The sequence below is a fragment of the Peromyscus leucopus genome, chromosome 10 (genome assembly GCF_004664715.2).
Source record: "Peromyscus leucopus breed LL Stock chromosome 10, UCI_PerLeu_2.1, whole genome shotgun sequence".
NCBI lineage: Eukaryota > Metazoa > Chordata > Mammalia > Rodentia > Cricetidae > Peromyscus > Peromyscus leucopus.
In genome coordinates, this window is record NC_051071.1 from 80,815,246 (window position 1) to 80,832,516 (window position 17,271).

The 17,271-nt window shown below is 43.5% G+C and overlaps 1 protein-coding gene across 1 annotated transcript in view; it reads left to right on the plus strand.

Moving 5' to 3' along the window:
- The window catches only part of Fras1 (Fraser extracellular matrix complex subunit 1), a 337,326-nt gene that overhangs the window by 92,494 nt on the left and 227,561 nt on the right, over positions 1 to 17,271 (plus strand). The window contains exons 5-9 of the mRNA XM_037208856.1: positions 2,579 to 2,712; positions 9,719 to 9,802; positions 11,557 to 11,658; positions 11,960 to 12,151; positions 16,540 to 16,629. Coding sequence (XP_037064751.1) covers positions 2,579 to 2,712; positions 9,719 to 9,802; positions 11,557 to 11,658; positions 11,960 to 12,151; positions 16,540 to 16,629 — 602 coding nt within the window. The remainder of the gene's footprint in view (positions 1 to 2,578; positions 2,713 to 9,718; positions 9,803 to 11,556; positions 11,659 to 11,959; positions 12,152 to 16,539; positions 16,630 to 17,271) is intronic.

Below are 17,271 nucleotides of genomic sequence, written 5' to 3' on the forward strand. Positions count from 1 at the left end.
TGGGCAGGGATTCCCTCTGCCTTGGAGGTCCAGTGTGGCTCAAAGATTCTGAACTCCCTTCCTGTTGGAGCCCAGGTGGTGTGGCCTTGAACTTGTTAGCGAGCAATGCCCCGGAGAGTGGGATTGGCCCGGATCTTTAGGCTGCATTCCAAATGTGGAATTCTGCTGGTCTCTTATTTACGTATTTTACCTTGGCCAGTTGCATCCCTCCACACTTTCTTCCTCTGAGAGAGAAAGGAGCAGGGAAACAGTCCTTTGATTGGACTTCATGAGGCCCAGGTCACTCCTTCCTGATAGACAGAAGGGCCAAAGCTCTTCTTCATGTAGCATTGCTGCTGCTGATTCTGTCAGCTGGTCTGTGATGCAATAGCTTTCTCTAAGAGGAGCACAAAGCGGGGGAGGGGCTCCCTTCATTTGTGTTTCCTACATCCTCCCCGGCCAGATTACTCCTGCTATAAACTAAGGCACCCTGCTTTCTCTCAGCAAGCCAGGGACATGCTTCCAGACCTGCCCATTGAACCCAGGCTTTCCCCGTGTATCCTTCTCATTACATTTTAGAGATACATGCGCTTTTGCACTTTCATGGCTGTTTGTGTGGACTTTATTATAAGTAGGCGTTATCATCAGTCCATCATGCTCTCTGCTGACATGTAATGATTAGAAAGCTTCTTCTATTCAATATAGGTTGAAAGTCATGTTTGATTCTTGTCCTTTCCCTTTCCAAAAAAAAAAAAAAAAAAAAAAAAAAAAATCCCCCTGGTTTCTTTCCAGTCCCTAGTTAGTCTACCTCCGAAGGCCTTTGTTATAGAGAACCATACCAGAGATTTAAAAGTATGCCCAGGAAATTATGGAAGGAGAATATTTGCTGTATGCCCAAGAAATCATGGACAGAGAATGTTTGCCCTATGCATTTCAGAACTCACCCACCAGCTGATATGAGCAGTGTCAGCTGCTTTGAACAAAATAACCCTGAATGTGAAAACACATGAGCAGCCAAGGCGGGATAGCACGGGAAATGTGCCGCCTTGGTTTCTGGGGTTCACTCTTACACCTTAAGAGCATTTTTCATTAGTTCTCTGTGAGAAAGACATATTAAAGGCATTTTGCCTCAAGAGACTGGAGCATCATCTAGAGCAGCTACCTAGTGGGTTAAAATGCAACATTTCCTGTTCAGAGAGTAAAGGAGGCTCTTACTTTGCCTCTGCGGTCTCTCTGTATGTGAAAATTCCGTGTTTTCTCTATCTGCTCCCGTGGATCTGTGAACACTCCAAGGGTGAGAAGAGACTTGATGCCCACCCAGGCCCCGGCACCCTGGACCTCCCTTGGGACGTGGTGCATAGAACATATGAACAAATACACCCCCTTGGAACCAAGTTTCCTGACTAGGTAAAAGGGCTGGTGTAGTTAGAATTTTCTTTGGGCCGCTAACCAGCTCCCAAATAAAGCCAGGGAGACTTAGTGTAGTTCTGAATATTTGCTTTAGCTTAGGCCTGTCCTTCTAGCTCTTTTAACTTAATTTAACCTGTTTCTGTTCACCTACATTTTCCCCCAGGGCTTTTTACTTTTCTTTCATTCTGTCTGTTCTACTTTCCTGCTTCCTCTGTGTCTGGCTGCCTGGCCCCTGGCATCTCTCTGGCATCTTTTTTCTTTCTTGCCCGAGCCTAAATTCTTCCTCCTGCTTACTCTCCCTGCCGGGGAAGTCCGCCTATATCTCCTCTCTCAATATTAACCCTTCAGCTTTTTATTAGACCAGTCAGGTGCCTTAGACAGGGCAAGGTAAAACAGCAACACATTTTTACATAGTTAAACAAATATTCCGCAACAGACTGGGGAGCAGGCAGCTGAGAGCTGGGCAGCCAGCAGGAGATGAGACCATGCATGAACCGAGGCTCCATACCCCACCGGACTTCACTAACTCTATAGATTCAGAGATGGCAAAGCAGCAATTATGGAGCATGACACCAGAGAATGTCCCCAGTCCTTACCACCCTGTTGCAGGACATTCGGTCGCACTGTGAACCCCGAGATCACATTATTTACTGCAAAAGCATATTTCTAGTTGTGGTGTGGTTAAGTCCTAGCATACACCTTTAATCCAAGAGATTTCTGTTTGAATACTATAAACAGGATTTAATAAAGTCAGCCATAGGTAGAGAGAGAGAGAGAGAGAGAGAGAGAGAGAGAGAGAGCGCAATTGACAGAAAGTGAGCATAGGATTGCTAAGAAAAAACCATAGAGAGTAAAAGGGAGTCAGCAGGATGAATAGAGAGCTGTACAGGAAGTAGAAGGGAGGGACATTGAGTTGGGGAGTTTGGTTTGAGACAGTGTAGGAGAAGGAGGCTTCTGGGACATCAGCAGAGGAGGAACGCCAGCTGGGTGCTTTCTCTGCCTCTCTGAGCTAGCAGGCTTTCACCCCAGCATCTGGCTCCAGGGCCTTTATTGATAAAATCAAATGACTGATATTTTGTCATAAACACCACTACCCATACAGTAGCCCTGGGCCCAGTCGACACATGCAGTCAGCTCTGAGAGAAACACCTGAAATCCTCACCCTAACTCTACGCCTTTGTCCTTCCAGAGCCCTGTTCCTATGATGGACACGTGTACCAGGATGGAGAGGACTGGCGACTGGGCCACTGTGCTAAGTGTGTATGCAGAAATGGGCTCACCCAGTGCTTCACGGCTCAGTGTCAACCTCTCTTTTGCAACCAGGTGAGGAGGGACTCTCAGAGTGGACCTTTCCTGGGGAGCTAACTGCAGAAGAGTTCGAAGGGTTTTTTTGAGATATTGTTAGGCATTCACCCCAGGAAGCAGTAGAACCCAGAAATCAGGGCTGTTTCATTTTCCTTACACTTTTGAAGACAACCTCAAGGATGATTTTTTTTTTTTTTTTCCCTTTTAGAATCTACGCCTAGGTCTAATTACCAGCCATTTAGGCAAATTGTTACATAATGAAATTGAGCCTTAGGGCTACACATAAGGAAGCCTCCAGCTTGAAATGCAGATGTTCCCAAAAAAGTCAGGCTGAACATCTGGAAAGCCCGATAAAAAGATGGGGTTTCTTACTTTTCTCCCATGTAGAGGTGTAGTTTACTTTTTAAAGGCATAGATGTGTCTTTGAACATGATTATCCAGATGTACACAATTTAATTCTTATAGGATAATGATTCAAGTTCTCTAAGTGTTTTCCCAGGGGGTGTTCATGATAGTGGGGCCATCTTCATTTAAAGCTGATCCAATTTTCCAAACATTGGGCTGTTCACACAAATCTAGAGGAGAGAATCCATTGTAAATATGTGCGGTATAGGCAGTGTTTTATAGTTTTCTCCTCTTCCTGACGCTCCTGAGGATGTGCCGTGAAAATTGACAGATAGCTGTGAGGAGTTTTGCCTCCAGTGGAAAAATAGTTCATTTTTTTGATCCACGGAAAAGCTGGAAACCAAGATTTAGTTGCTACAGAGTAGCACTTTGTGTCCAATAAAACAAAATCAATAACGTGGCATATTGTGACAATTGGGCAATATTTTTAAAGACAGACGAAAGGCAATTAGACATGAAATGCTAAATGCCAAATCAAGGGAAATGTGTCTAATTGAAAGACTGGATTCTGTTATCCACATGATGTCGGCTTCTCTGCTCCTGCCTCAGCTTTCAGCTCATCTACAGGTCTTGTCCCAGGTTCAGATCTCACGTGAGTGCCTGGGTGGAACTGCACGGGACCTTGCTTCACTGCTCTCATGTCGGGCAGGGCTGTCACAGTGGTCAGGGCGTGTTAACACGTATAGCAATTTACTCTTCCTGCATAGTGAGGGCAGTTTGGCGGTTTGCTACCCTTCCAGTAAAGGAGAGGGGGAGAAATGGAGGCCTGTTGAGAATCTTCTGCTTTAAATTGTAAAATAACCACACACTGCGTATAAGAGACAGACACTGAAATAACTGAAGGTACTATTTCTCATGTTGAAAAGAGAGAGTATATACTCTTTCTTCATTGATAGTATTCACTATTCACTCATTGTTTATACCAATGTATGTAATCAATGTGTAACAGACTAATTAATGTATAATTGATCTCATTCACTTGTATTCTTGTCATTTTGCCATCTATCTATTTATCTATCTGTCTGTCTATCATCTATCTTATCTACCTATCATCTATCTATCTATCTATCTATCTATCTATCTATCTATCTATCTAGATATCTCACAGATCACTTAGAACCACTTACCGATTTACACTCTCTGTGAAATATTAACTCCTGCAATGACATAGAGGAGGAGTCCCATGGAATTAGTGCTGTTGATGGAACACCTAATCCCCCCAGTGCCCTCACAGCTGCCAACACCACCGCCAACAACCACAACAGCACCACTCTTCAGGTGTTCAATGTGTGCCGGTTCTTTACTTCAAGGGTTTTGTAATTCTTACAACAGCCCCATGAAGTAGGAGCAATTACCACCCTCTGCACTTGGTATCCAAGGAAACAGAGGCCTGGGGAGGTGGGGTAAGTAACTCATGCTAGGTACGGCAGCCAGCACTTGTCTCAAGCAGTTCTGTAGCGCTGCCTCAAAAGATCACTCCCGACACATATTTAGTATCATGGTCCCAGTAGCAAAAGCTGCTAACATAACCAAGTGTGATAGGGGGCATTTTAAATGCATTTGTTCATTAAATGTAAGACCCAAAATACAAGTTTGTCACCAGAAACACATTTTCCAAAGCTGAGCTCTGGAACATTCTAACCCGTTTTAAGGATTTCCCTGACTTACGAGGTTTGCTTGTTCATTTGTTTGCTTTTGTTTTAATTGTAACAGGAGCTTTTTCACTAATTAAGGAAAGCTTGGGAAGAGCAGAGAGCAGAACAAAAATAATCCCTGATGCTGGATTTCTTTCTTTGGCAACTTACCCCAGTCCTGATAGACAGTCGAGATTTTTGCTTATTTGGATGCTTATCATCACAATCTAAAAGTTGGTGATTATCCCTAGCGAAAGGAGAAGTTGCTGTTCTTTGTGATCAAATGAGGAGTTATTCCCTTGATGAAATAATGAATTTGAATGGGATTACTGCTCTCACCTTCTGTCCAGATAGCCTGTCACCTGAACCACGACCCTGTCACCTTTATCATCCATCACTCACTAAAATGATCTTTGCAGTCTGATGAGACTTGTTCCTGCTGATAGTTAGTTAGTTAATGTGCTGCAGAGGATCTGTCTGTCAGGGCCTCAAGGATCCGAGGCAAATGCTCCATCACTGAGCCACATCCTCAGCTCACTAGCAGGGATGTTTTTGAATACTACAGATTTCTCACACTATTGATTTATCTAAGCCATTTGAACTTTATCTTTGGATATTTTTTTCAAGAGAGAGTATTTGTATGTCCTCTGAGTTTCACATACTTGAGAAGTATTTTCTTGCTTATGATATACATAAAAATCAATTTGGCGTCTGAACTTAGGGGCCTGCAGTCCCATTTCCACTGAATTTTGGGTCCCAGCATCACCGAGAAGCTGAAGGCCTGTCTTTTCCCTTGCTTTGGCTCTTGTTACAAAGCAAACAACCCTTTCCCTATGCTCAGGCTTTATTCAAAGTGCCGGTAACCACCTTCTGGTCTCATGTTTGGGACTCGGTATGAGAAGAGTTTTGGGGAAGCATCCCTTACTTCAGTACCCTTCTCCCCTTCACCAAGGACCAAGACATTTTTTTTTAGTTCTCTTGGAAGGTGCCTCATTTCTATTCTGTAATTTACAGCTGATATTGCCATGATGTATTCTTGTAGGATGTTTTTAAACCCTTATAATTCAAAAATTCAAACATCTTCCAGGACATTTCTAGGTGAAATACTGTTTGGAAAAACCCATTCCCCATGTATGAGAGCTTTCTGCCAAAGTTACAAGGCACTGGGCAACTGAAAATAGGAGGCAGATTCATGATCATACAAAGTGGAGTTCGCTGAGGACTTACAGACAGAATGCATCTTGGATGTTAGCAAGATGGGTGGATTCCTACATGCTGAGGCTGGAGGAAGTCATTCGCTTGTGAACCTAAATGTATGTGGGCCATACCAGAATGTGTGTAGCCTTTCTCATAACCTAGCAGTGTATCAAACATCAGTGGTCAGCACACATGCTTGGCAGTTTGGAGATGCCCTCTGATGGGGTTTGGGATGCATGCCAGGTTCACTCGGTGAACAGGCTGGTGGGAATAATCAATAGGGCTGTGACTACAATCAGTCTGAAACATTCCACGTAGCTTTTCTTATATCTTGCCTTCTGTATAGAGCCCATTTCTTACTGTGTTCCAGTGTCTTGAATTTTTTTCTAGTTCGGTTTTAGGGAAGCACTTCCGTTCCAGTTTTTATTTCTCTGGAAATATCTGTGACTCTTATGTTGCTCCACGCCTTATCAGTCATTTTCTCATTTGTCACTTGGTCTCTTTCTTTGGCTTGGAGGAGAGCTGCTTACATTTATAGTCACTGTTTCCGGAACTGAAGATGCAGAGATGGGAGGAGAACATAAGCAAAGACCTCGTTTGTTGTCTCGTTTACTCCTTGGAGATTGCACTGTCTGTCTTCTTACACAGGTCCCCACCACCCGCTCTTCATCAGACCTACCGTAGGAGGCTAGCCTAGTTCAGTCATAGCGGTCATTCTCAGTGTACACAAAGCCCTAGGCTCAATTCCCAGCACAAGAAAAAAAGAAATGGAAGAAAAGACACAAAGAGGAAAGAGAAATGATAGAAGTTTGTTTCTTTGGGTCTTTACCTCTTTATGAATACTCCTGAGTCAATTAACACAATTCATTTTCATGGTTCTCCCTTGATCGTCTTAGAGAGTGCTCAGCTCTTAATAAACAGCTTTGGGGGCAAAGTGAATAGAAGATATTTCCTTTTCTTCTCATTCATTCTTGGGAGTTTTCTCTCCACATCCTTTCTTCATTGTTGATCAAGAGAAATCTGTCCTTATTCCCTGCCTGCATGCCACACTGATAGTGGCCTTTCTTCCACCCTGTCCCGTGGATGTGTGGCCAGGTGCTCAGGGCTGGGATCTGCTTTCACTTGCTGTAGCTGTGCCTTGTTGAGGTAAGATCTTCCCATTCCCGCTGCCTGGTCCACTCACCTCTGGACACATCTGGACACAAGAAACAAACCATCACCTCCAGTGTGCACTGCCGTCCCAAGGACCTTTTCCGTTTCTTTGACATTTACCCACCCAGGATCTTAATCGCTTCCTGTGATCCCTTAACACCTTCCCTATTTTGCTACGTCATTGACATTATGGACTCTGCCTAGATGTAGAAAGAAAGCTATGAAAGGCTGGGAGTCCAGGGCTGGCCCTCTGCCTGCCTCACTTAGCAGCCTGTGAGGACGGAGTCCTGATCCGGAAAGGCTGAGCTTGGGAGCGGGTGATGACTCTTATTTGTACTCCTTATGCAGCGAGACAAGGCCACACAGTGGCTTATAGTCAACAGACTTCCTGACAACGATGGGAAGATAGATGACTGTCAGTTCTCCTTCATTTGTGGTGGCATCTCTTTGATATCCTCCAATGGACTATGATAGAAAGGTGTTTCGTCAAGTCTCTCAGACGTGATGCACTGTAGACTTCATTATCGTAAGAGTCTTAATTAAGGGCAACCATAATTCAATAGAGCTTTACTGGTAACTCTGCCTTCCCATGTATAATCACATTCACCATATTTTATAGTACTGAATCTTTGCAATTATGGAGGATATCATATTATCCAGGGCACACATCCTTCTGCAAAGGGCAAGATTGAGTAGTTTCAGCTTTGTGTGCAATACAGTTAAAATAACTACTCAGCTCTGCTGTTGTAGCATAAAGATGATAGAAAATATATAAGTATGTGGGTGTGTGGTGATAATCCAATAAACCTTCAATTATAAAAATAAATGGTAAGGTGGACATGATTCACAGTCTGTAGTTTACTTGTCCAAGTTAGACCATGTATTTGAAAAGAGTATCTGAAAGCCAGAAAAGTATAAATGGTAAAGTCTTTGTATGGTTGTTTGTCACATGTTGGTTAAGAAAGACTGACAGAGGGGCTGGGGAGATGGCTTAGTGGTTAGAGCAATTGCTGCTTTTGCAAAGGGCTTGAGTTTGGTTCTTAGTACCTGTGTTGCTCCTGCTCCAGGGGATGCTTAGCTGAGTTCTGGCCTCTGTGGATAACCACACACACATGTAGATATACACATGAACAATAAATATTTAAAAGAGACTTAACACTGAGTCTGTCTGTTCAGGACAGAGAATGAGTAAGGCTTAGTTCATTTCTTTGCTGCAGTGAGGTTACTGAATTGTGTGACTGAATATATGCTGCTACTTTACTTAACCAAAACTCCCTTGAACTCTGAAGTCAAGACATGCTCAGTTTTCTCATTGCCTATCTGGTTTTCACACATTCTGTTGGACATCAATGGTCATAATACTTTACATATACATTATAGAATAATACGATATCTCCACAAAGAAAACAGCTGCTGCTGTAATTCCAGTGGTTTAAACATTTGCAACCAACCAATCAGGTAGTGATGCAGAAACTTGAATGGCATGTGTGACCATGCTAAATGATTATGGAGGTGTATTACTGGAACTTTTGATGAGAAGTTGGCATCGTAGGACCCTTGTCCCTTTTGTCCCAGGTATTCTGTCCTACTTGTTCTTCCAGAAGGCGTAGCATAGTCACTATGGTAGTAAGGTCTTTTCTGCTATCTCCTTTTCATAAGACAAAGTGGAGGGACTGTTCTGGAAGGTTCTGTCTTTTGTATAGTCTCTATCACTTCTTAGTCATGACAACTTAGTTTGTTCTTATCCCCTTTCCCTTTTAATCGATCCTCCCTCCTGATACTGAAGAAGGCTGTGGGGGTCAGTGGGAAGCTGACTCTGTGTCAGTTAGGAGGATGCTATTGCTGTGACAACAGGGATAAGTACCTGACTTTCCTGGGACAGTGGTTGTAGTAGAAGAGATGGGGATAAAGAGAAAGGGCCATTGGGGATGGACGGGTCTTGAGGCCTGGGTTCTCTGTCACATTTCTCTACACTGTCTATTCTTAGATTTTTAAAGGATGATTGATTCTTGCTGTGTTAAGGACATCCCCAGTACACCTATATAAACATAAGGATTCAGCCCTAATGTATCTATATAAAAATATGGATTAATATCAAGATGCAGAAGAATAGTGAAACATCTGATCAAGGAAGGGGATACCTTTCTTTGCCTTCAAGTTTAGATGTGAGCCAGGAGAAGTACATATATTCTTAAGTGTTAATATTTGGGGCTCTGAAGTGTTATTTCAACCATTTATGAGCAGTCAGCCATATCTCCTTCCCAAGTTACACAAGTTGTCTATTAGTGATGTTCTCACTTAAGGCAAGAATAAGACCATCTACCTCATAGAGTCATGTCCAGGACTTAGGATATGCCTGTTGAAGACAAATATTGTTTTATTATTTTTATAGTTATTTGTGCTTTGGTGGTTTTTAGTAAAAGATAGTACATGCACACACTTCCCAAGGTTCTGATTGACCTTGGAAAGACTGATGCTTTCCAGGGCCCTGGGTGACAAATGACTGCTGAATGACAGGAACTGCTGTTACACATGCTGGCAGCACGCGGCCGTGATGACTGTGAAGTAGATTTTCCTGCTGATGTGGATTTCACTAATACTTTCTTTGGATGGATTGTCCCTCTTTGGGTGTCAAGGATGAAATTGTCGTTCGAGTCCCTGGAAAATGCTGTCCTCAGTGCTCGGCGCGATCCTGTTCTGCGACTGGCCAAGTGTATGAGGTAACCACGTGGTGTTTTGACATACGTTCTCACACTTCTGTCCCATGCCCTCCAACCACAGAGCCTCCCAACCCTCCTTTCTGACTCATTGCCAGGATTAGTAACTCAGTACATAAATGGCTTTTATGAAAATGGTCTTTATGAAAAAATTAAGCTGAAAAGGATTATAAATATGAAAGAATGTGCTGGCAAGCAGAATCCAGTTCATGAACCTTGGGAAAACTTACTGTTCACATGCATGCTAAAGAGAAGACAGTTCATGCTGAGTTTTAAGGCTCTGGAGATGTTTGTCTCTTTGGCTGGATTTTATGCACTGATATCCAGTGACACCTCTGCCCCATATTATACACTAGGATGGCAGAATGGACAGCTCGGTTCATTTGGAGATTGAAAGTGCAGGATACTTCAAGCTGAGTGCTACTATTGAAACAGTCTGTAGACAACCAGGCCTAACCTGGAATAGGTATAAAATAAAGACACCTTCAGCAAATGGAGGGAATGAATAAATGTCCTGTCTTAGGAGTGCTCAGGTGCACCAAAAGTCAGATCGTTCTGAAGCAGAAAACATATGCAAAGTAAAGGCAGCTTATTTTCTTCTTTCTTTACCACTCTAAGGAAAGCTAAATTGAAATTGGGATTGTGGCAGTCAGGGGAATCTCACTAATTCTAGATGGTTCTCTTGAAATCTGAATGAAATAACCAGTTGGGAAAGGACTTTCAAATCTTGATTTGTTTTAGTGTGTGTGTGTGTGTGTGTGTGTGTGTGTGTGTGTGTGTTGTCTGTCTGTCTATGTATCCATGTGTTTCCTTGTGTGTGCAGCATGTGCATATGTGGAGTTTTGAAGTCTGGAAGAAGGCACTGGATCCCTGGAACTAGAGGTATAGATGGTTGTTACCTACCATGTGGGCTCTGGGAACCAAACTCAGGTCCTCTACAAGAGCAGTCAGTGCTTGGAGTCACCAAGCTTTCTCTCCAGAAATGGGAAACACTTTGCTGTGTGTGCACTGTGTGGCACAGAGGTATCATTTTGGTATTTTCATTGGACTGGTTTGTGCAAGGTTGCTTTTCCTTTGAGAGAGGAGCTTTGAAACTCTTTGAATGTGTTTGGCTGCAAGTCTCAGAAATGCTCCAATAAAAGTAACTAAAATGGTAACATTGTAGCAACAAGATGTCCCACTAGGGAGGGATCTGCAGGGTTGATAAATTCAGGGCTCAGTGTGTCTCCCTGTGGGTGTTTACCTTAATCATGTCTCCCTGTTGTCTCCTGGATGACCTTTTATTGCCAGGAAGCCCATGCTCACACATGTATTGTTACCACTTGGTGGAAGAAAGACATGAATGGAGCTTTTTCTTTTTCTTTGACCTCCAGTATTTGAGCAAACCTAGGACATCTTCTATACCCTAGCTGCAAGGAAAACTGAGAAAATAAGCATACATCAGGGTCTCCTGTCAAGGAAGACCTGAAGAATAAGGAACTAGCCAATAGGGTCTTCTAACTCACCTCAGGTGTTCCTAAGCCCTCTAAGTGTTCGATACAGTGTCCCTCAACAGATTACATCCACGTAATCCAAATGCAAACTTACGTGGATATTCATTGGCCTTTCTCTTAGAGGCCACTTCTGCTTATGTAATTTCACTTCTCAGGAATATGTTCTATGTGGCTGCATTAAAAAATGGAATGGAAAAGTATGTTGAGCTTCTGTTTGATGTGTGGCGTTTGATGTGCCATCCTCCTTTTTCCTTTCTCTCTCAGCACGGTGAACAGTGGAAAGAAGACGCCTGTACCCTGTGCGTGTGTGACCAGGGAGAGGTCAGGTGTCACAAACAGGCCTGCCCTCCACTGAAATGCGAAAAGGTATTTGAAAGCATGTGGCTCATTCTTCTAAGCTTGATTCTGGACCATTTTAGAAAGGCATTTCTTAGTCTACTGTGTTCTTTGATAGACTCAAAAGCTTTAGAGAATGTGGAATGCTATATGAAGACATAAAGGGCTGCCTCCAAGCAGGAGAGCTGAGGTGGAAAATGCCTCCCCCATGGGTCAGGAGGGGTTGTGTTACACAAGGCCAGTGTTCTGTGTCTCTCTCCCACTCGTTGACTGGGATGTTTCCATCGTCTTCTAGCGACTGCCCTTCCCTCACTAGTCTCTGTGTCTCCAGGGTCAAAGCAGAGCCCGGCATCATGGGCAGTGTTGTGAAGAATGCCTGTCTCCGGCCAGAACCTGCTCATCTGGTGGGATCCTGCGGTACCAGGATGAAATGTGGAAGGGCTCGGCCTGTGAGTTCTGCATGTGTGACCAGGGCCAAGTGACCTGCCAGACGGGAGAGTGTGCCAAAGTGGCCTGTGCCCTGGTAAGAAGTGAAGGCATTTCCATTTGCATGGTGGCAGCTCCTTCCAGCAGATGGTGGGTGTTCCTTCCTTGCTGGCCACCGAGGGCATGCCAGGCTGATGGCTCACACTTCCCGGGGCCTCTTAGCATAGAGATGTTGGGATGTGAAGTGAATGTCACCGACTGTTCAGACTAGCTTGGAACAACCCCTGGAGCTTTTAGCTATCAGTGCATCTGGTCAGAGTCGAAGAACTGAGCCAGAGGCATAAAAGGAAGGTCATGATGTGGGACGTTAGCCTATCAGTTGGTGCAGCTGGACCTCATCACTAGTAAGTAGCCTGTTGTGTTTGCTCTGGCCTTGAAGCAGTGGTCTGCAGGTGTGCTTGGAACCTGGCCCTTTGGATAAGCTCAGGGGCTGCATTTAGTAGAAGATACCCATGAGCCCTCCTGTGGACTGGACTGGGAAAGAAATTATTATTATTAAAAAAAAAAAAAAAGAGCAAGGGGGAACCTCATAAACAGTTAACTCTGCTGACCTCAGTTGACTTCTGCTATCTGCAGAATTTCTAGCTGCTTCCCACATAGAAGCCTCCATCTGGACTTCAGATGTATGTTTTAGGGAAATTCCTTTTTTCACCCCTTTTGAACTCAATTTTGACCCGTGACTAAAAAAAAAAAAAAAAAAAAAAAAAAAGAAAAGAAAAGAAAGAAAAATGCTTTTAAAGTTGTCTCCTTCTCTGGCCGCTCCCATCCGCCCCTCCAGTTTCCCTCAGGGTTGTGAACTTGAGGATACAGGGTCTTTACAGAGATCTGAAGCACAGGGGTCAGTGAAGGCATTTTTCTTCTGGTTCGTCTCCCCCACTTCTCAGCTCCTCCCAGCACTGAGCCTGAAGAGGAGCGAGCTTCTGAACAAGGCTGTCATTTATAGCTTGCTTTGCATTTTGCCTCCTGAATCGAGGTCTTGGTTTAGCTGAAGCATGCTTAGGCAGAGAGGGTCTTGCCTTCTTGTAGATTTGTTCGCCCCCACACACCTGTTCATTTCTTTTTCCTGACGTGAGGGGAGTCAGAATGGTTGGAAAGAGATGAGAAGAAACTCAGTGAGAGTCCTGTCCCTTCTCTCGCCATCTAGGCGGGGCTTCCTCCTTCAGCATCTGAAGACGCTGGGTTATTCTCCAAGGTTTAATTCTTGGAATATTCCAAGGTTTATGAAAAATGGGGAGGGGTGATCCTGGTAGGCTGCGTTTCTTAACCACCTACTGTTAGTCTCCCTCACATAAAGTAGCATAACTCACTTGCCCTCTGGTAGCACCCATGTGTCTGCTGGCCCATTTGGTGTAGGGTGACACCAACTGTGGTGGTGTGTAAGCTAGGCTCTCTGTGGGCCTTTGAGGAGAAGGAGAAGCAGCTGTTGGAGTTGAGAGCGCCTCGTTCCCCCAGCCAGCCTCTGATGTCCTGTTAGCCCACCTTTGCCTGTATGGGTTGAGGTTCTGAAGGCTGCAGCCCATTTCCCAGTCTTCAATCTCTGCCAGAGTCTGCCCACACACCCCCAGTTTTGTGCAAGTTAGTAGATTCTAAGCCGGAAACACTGCCAGTAGTGACATCTTAGCCAAAATAGAATCTTAGGAAGAGAGAAAAAAAAATACTCTCCAGCCTTTTTTAGACACCATAATTCTGAAATTGGCTTTGGTTAATGGTCTCCTTACAGCCTGGTTATCCTAATGGCTTCCTAGTTTCTGCTTTGCTTGTTTCACTGGTGATAAAAAGATGAAAAAGGCATACCATGACCTTGAGACTTGAGACTTGAGATTTGTGGGAAGCCAGACACATGAACAGAAATGATTCTACATAGAGGTCTGCAGGAGCACCAAGGATTATGGAAATATGAATTAAATGCCTTCCCAGCTCCTGAGGGAGACGACTGTGAGGGAACTGGGAAGTGTATGGCTGGTCTGTCAGTCAATTCCACCCTGCTTTCTGCTCCTCTCTTAAAAATGTCAAGGTCATTTGACTTCTCATCTTGGAGACCAAGGATACATTAGTTGTTAGTGTCGCACATTCACAGGAAGCTGCCGAGATGTCAGTTTCTACAGGTGACAAAACCATACAGGCTCCCAACTGTCATTTATCACAGAATCAGTTAGCAGCCATGTTCTGAATGGCCTTGAAATCAACGTGCAGGTTTCCTTTGTTAAAAAAGGAGAAAATGGCATGATCTTTGTCTTTGATGTATTCCGTAAGATCCCTAGACAATGAAGCATAAATTGATCAGTGGTAGAATAGCACAATATGATTGATTTAATATTTCCAGATGTTATCATGTCTTTGAACATAAATTCAGATGAAGATATCACATTATTTCTGTCTTCTTAAAAGGACCTCCTGTCTACATCTGCGATGTACTGTGCTGGGAGGAAGGAAGCTTGTAGCCCATGTACTGAAGAGGCAGGGCCTGCATGACTGGGAAGACTTGCCTTTGCTCCTATTGGAGGAAAGCCGTCTCCATAAAGGCCATCCACTTCTAATGGGCATTAAGTTGGCTGCCAAGGTTGTTGTTCCTGTGGGTGTAGGTATTTAGTGGAGAAGGTGTAGCAGATTTGAGATGGAGAACCCACTTGAAAATGAAATGAATGAGTTTGTTTCGCAATTCAGTTTGTTCAAAGCCAAAGTCAAATGCTCATTGGCAGGTTCCTCACAGCAATAATCTGAAGTGTTTGGGGACAGACGGGCTTCTATAAATAGTAAATCTGTTTAGACCTTCCTACGTCACCCAAACTGAATCCTGTTCCTCAGGAAGAGGGCTTTTTGGTATTTACTGCTCTGTGTGAAGGCTCCGAAAGGCCACGGTCTTCTCGCTATGGGCTATGGGAACTCTCAAGCTATCATGCTTTTTCTTCTTAATAGAAGTACATACTCTATCTTGTTTCAAAATATTGCTTTAAGCCACTCCGATTACACAAGTATAAACGCTTTTATATGCTTTGAAAGTAAATTTCAACCTGATTCTCAGTGATGCCATCACTGTGGCTGATTCTTTGTGTTTCTGCAAAACAATTTATATGTAAATAGGCCTGATCCTTATAGCACCCTCTGCTCTGTTGGCCTCCGACTAGTGTGAATTTTGATGGACAGCAGTCCATACTGCTCCCTTCTTTTTCCAATAGCTTTTCGGAATTGTAGGATGTTATAGCCATTCATACAATTTTGTATTTGTTTTAGAAATTTATGTCTACCTCCATTAAAAAGGAAACATACACCTTTGAAGAAGATCTTGAAGGCTCTGGAAGAGAGCCTAAAAATCCATTCTTAATGCTACCACCCAAAGACAACTGATGATTTTGCATTGTATTTTTCTTTAGTAGAGCGTTTTAAACATAAACTATCATTGTTTAATATGAGTATTTAATTTTACAGTGCTGTTTTTGTTTAATACGGTTTCTATACTTTGAAATATAATATAGAGCCCCCAAGTTGAATATTAATATTTAAAGAAACATTATCACTCAACAGAAGCTGAATGAGTCTTTGGAAAGAGACAGTGCTTTGAAGAACACTGCAGCCTGCCAGTGTTAGATGTTACTGTTTGTATAAACAAATTTGCAAACAGAATTTGTGATTTAGTAGCTTATTCCCTGGGAATGTGGGGCTGCAGTGGAATTTCAGCTTTCTAATCTGTACAATTGAGAATTATTTAGGTTTTGTTTTTAAAGCATCAAGCAGCCATTATTTTATAATAAAAATAAGTTGAAATTATTAAAGTGGGAAGACTGTAAGCAAACATCCATCTTGGAAATGTGACATTTCTCTCTTTCCTCCTATAATTAAAAAGAAAATTAGCTGTAAGTTGGTTAACACTAAGAGTTTCAGAATGATGAATAAAAATTACTCTTCTACTATTTAATTTATGCCTGAGACTGCATCTGTGCATAAAAGGATCCATCTGATTTGGTATTCAAATACTGGCTTGATTTGCATGCTATTGTTGACACTAGGGTTGCAAGTTCTAATGTATGGATCTAAGCTAGTGCCATCCTTTCCTGCCACTCCTCTTTACCGTACTACGGCATTGCCTTGAGTACTGTTCTTACTCATTTAGCTCTTGGTCATGGGTAGGTCGGGAATTACAGAATGGGAGAACGGAACACATGCTCATATTCTCAGGACAAGGGAGAAAAAGCACTTGGAGAGTGCGCTGGGATTATGAAGAGACAACCCAAAAGAAGCCAGTGGGGTGGGTGTAGGGTGTGGGAGGGGATAGGGTTGTGGTGGGGGGCACACCCAAGTAAGCATTGGGCTAAACATGGAATATGTGGAGCTTCTCATTCCAGTCAGGAACCCAGCTGCTTCTCAATTTCCTGCTGCTACCTGGAGATGTTAATTTGATGTGTACCCCTGCAACTCTTATTCCTACAGGGTGAAGAATTAGTTCACTTAGAAGGAAAATGCTGCCCAGAATGCATTTCAAGGAAGGGTTATTGTGTTTATGAACAGAAGGCAGAAATTGTGAGTATTAGGTTAATAACAAAAGGCTATTAAAATTAATAGATCAAAATTAACTTAATAAGGGGATCTTTATTACCTCCTGTTTTTTTCGATGCATTCATTTGTTCAGCAAACTGTTAGATGTGCACCAAGTGGGGTGCTAGGCCTTGGGGATGGGAGGGGTGAAAGCTGCAGATGGAGTCGGTTCTCATGGTAGAAGGTGCTTTCTAGTGTGAGAAAACAGACATGCATGCAGACAGACGACAGACAGACACGGATGGCAAGATGCTGATGAACACTGAAGTTACTGAGCTGTGGGGGAAGATGGGTTTCATCTCCGTAAGATGAATGGGCAAGTCTTTCCTGCAGAGAAATAGCATCAGAGTGGGGTGGCAGTCAGGGAATGAGTCCCGTGGATACCCGGGGGATGGACTAGGAGGAGAGACCACAAGTGCAGAGGCCCCGAGGCAGGTGCCTGCTCGGCATGTTTAGGAATTGGCAAGAGAAGAAAGGGAATGGAAGAGGGGAGTTAAGAGATGGGGTGAGTAGGAGTCTAGAAGCCAGGTCCTTTCCTTTAAGGCAGGTGGGAGGTGCTGGGGAGCTTGGAGCCCTCCAGCCATGATCTAACTCAGAAAAGATCAGAGAGCCAGTCTTGTTGGGAGA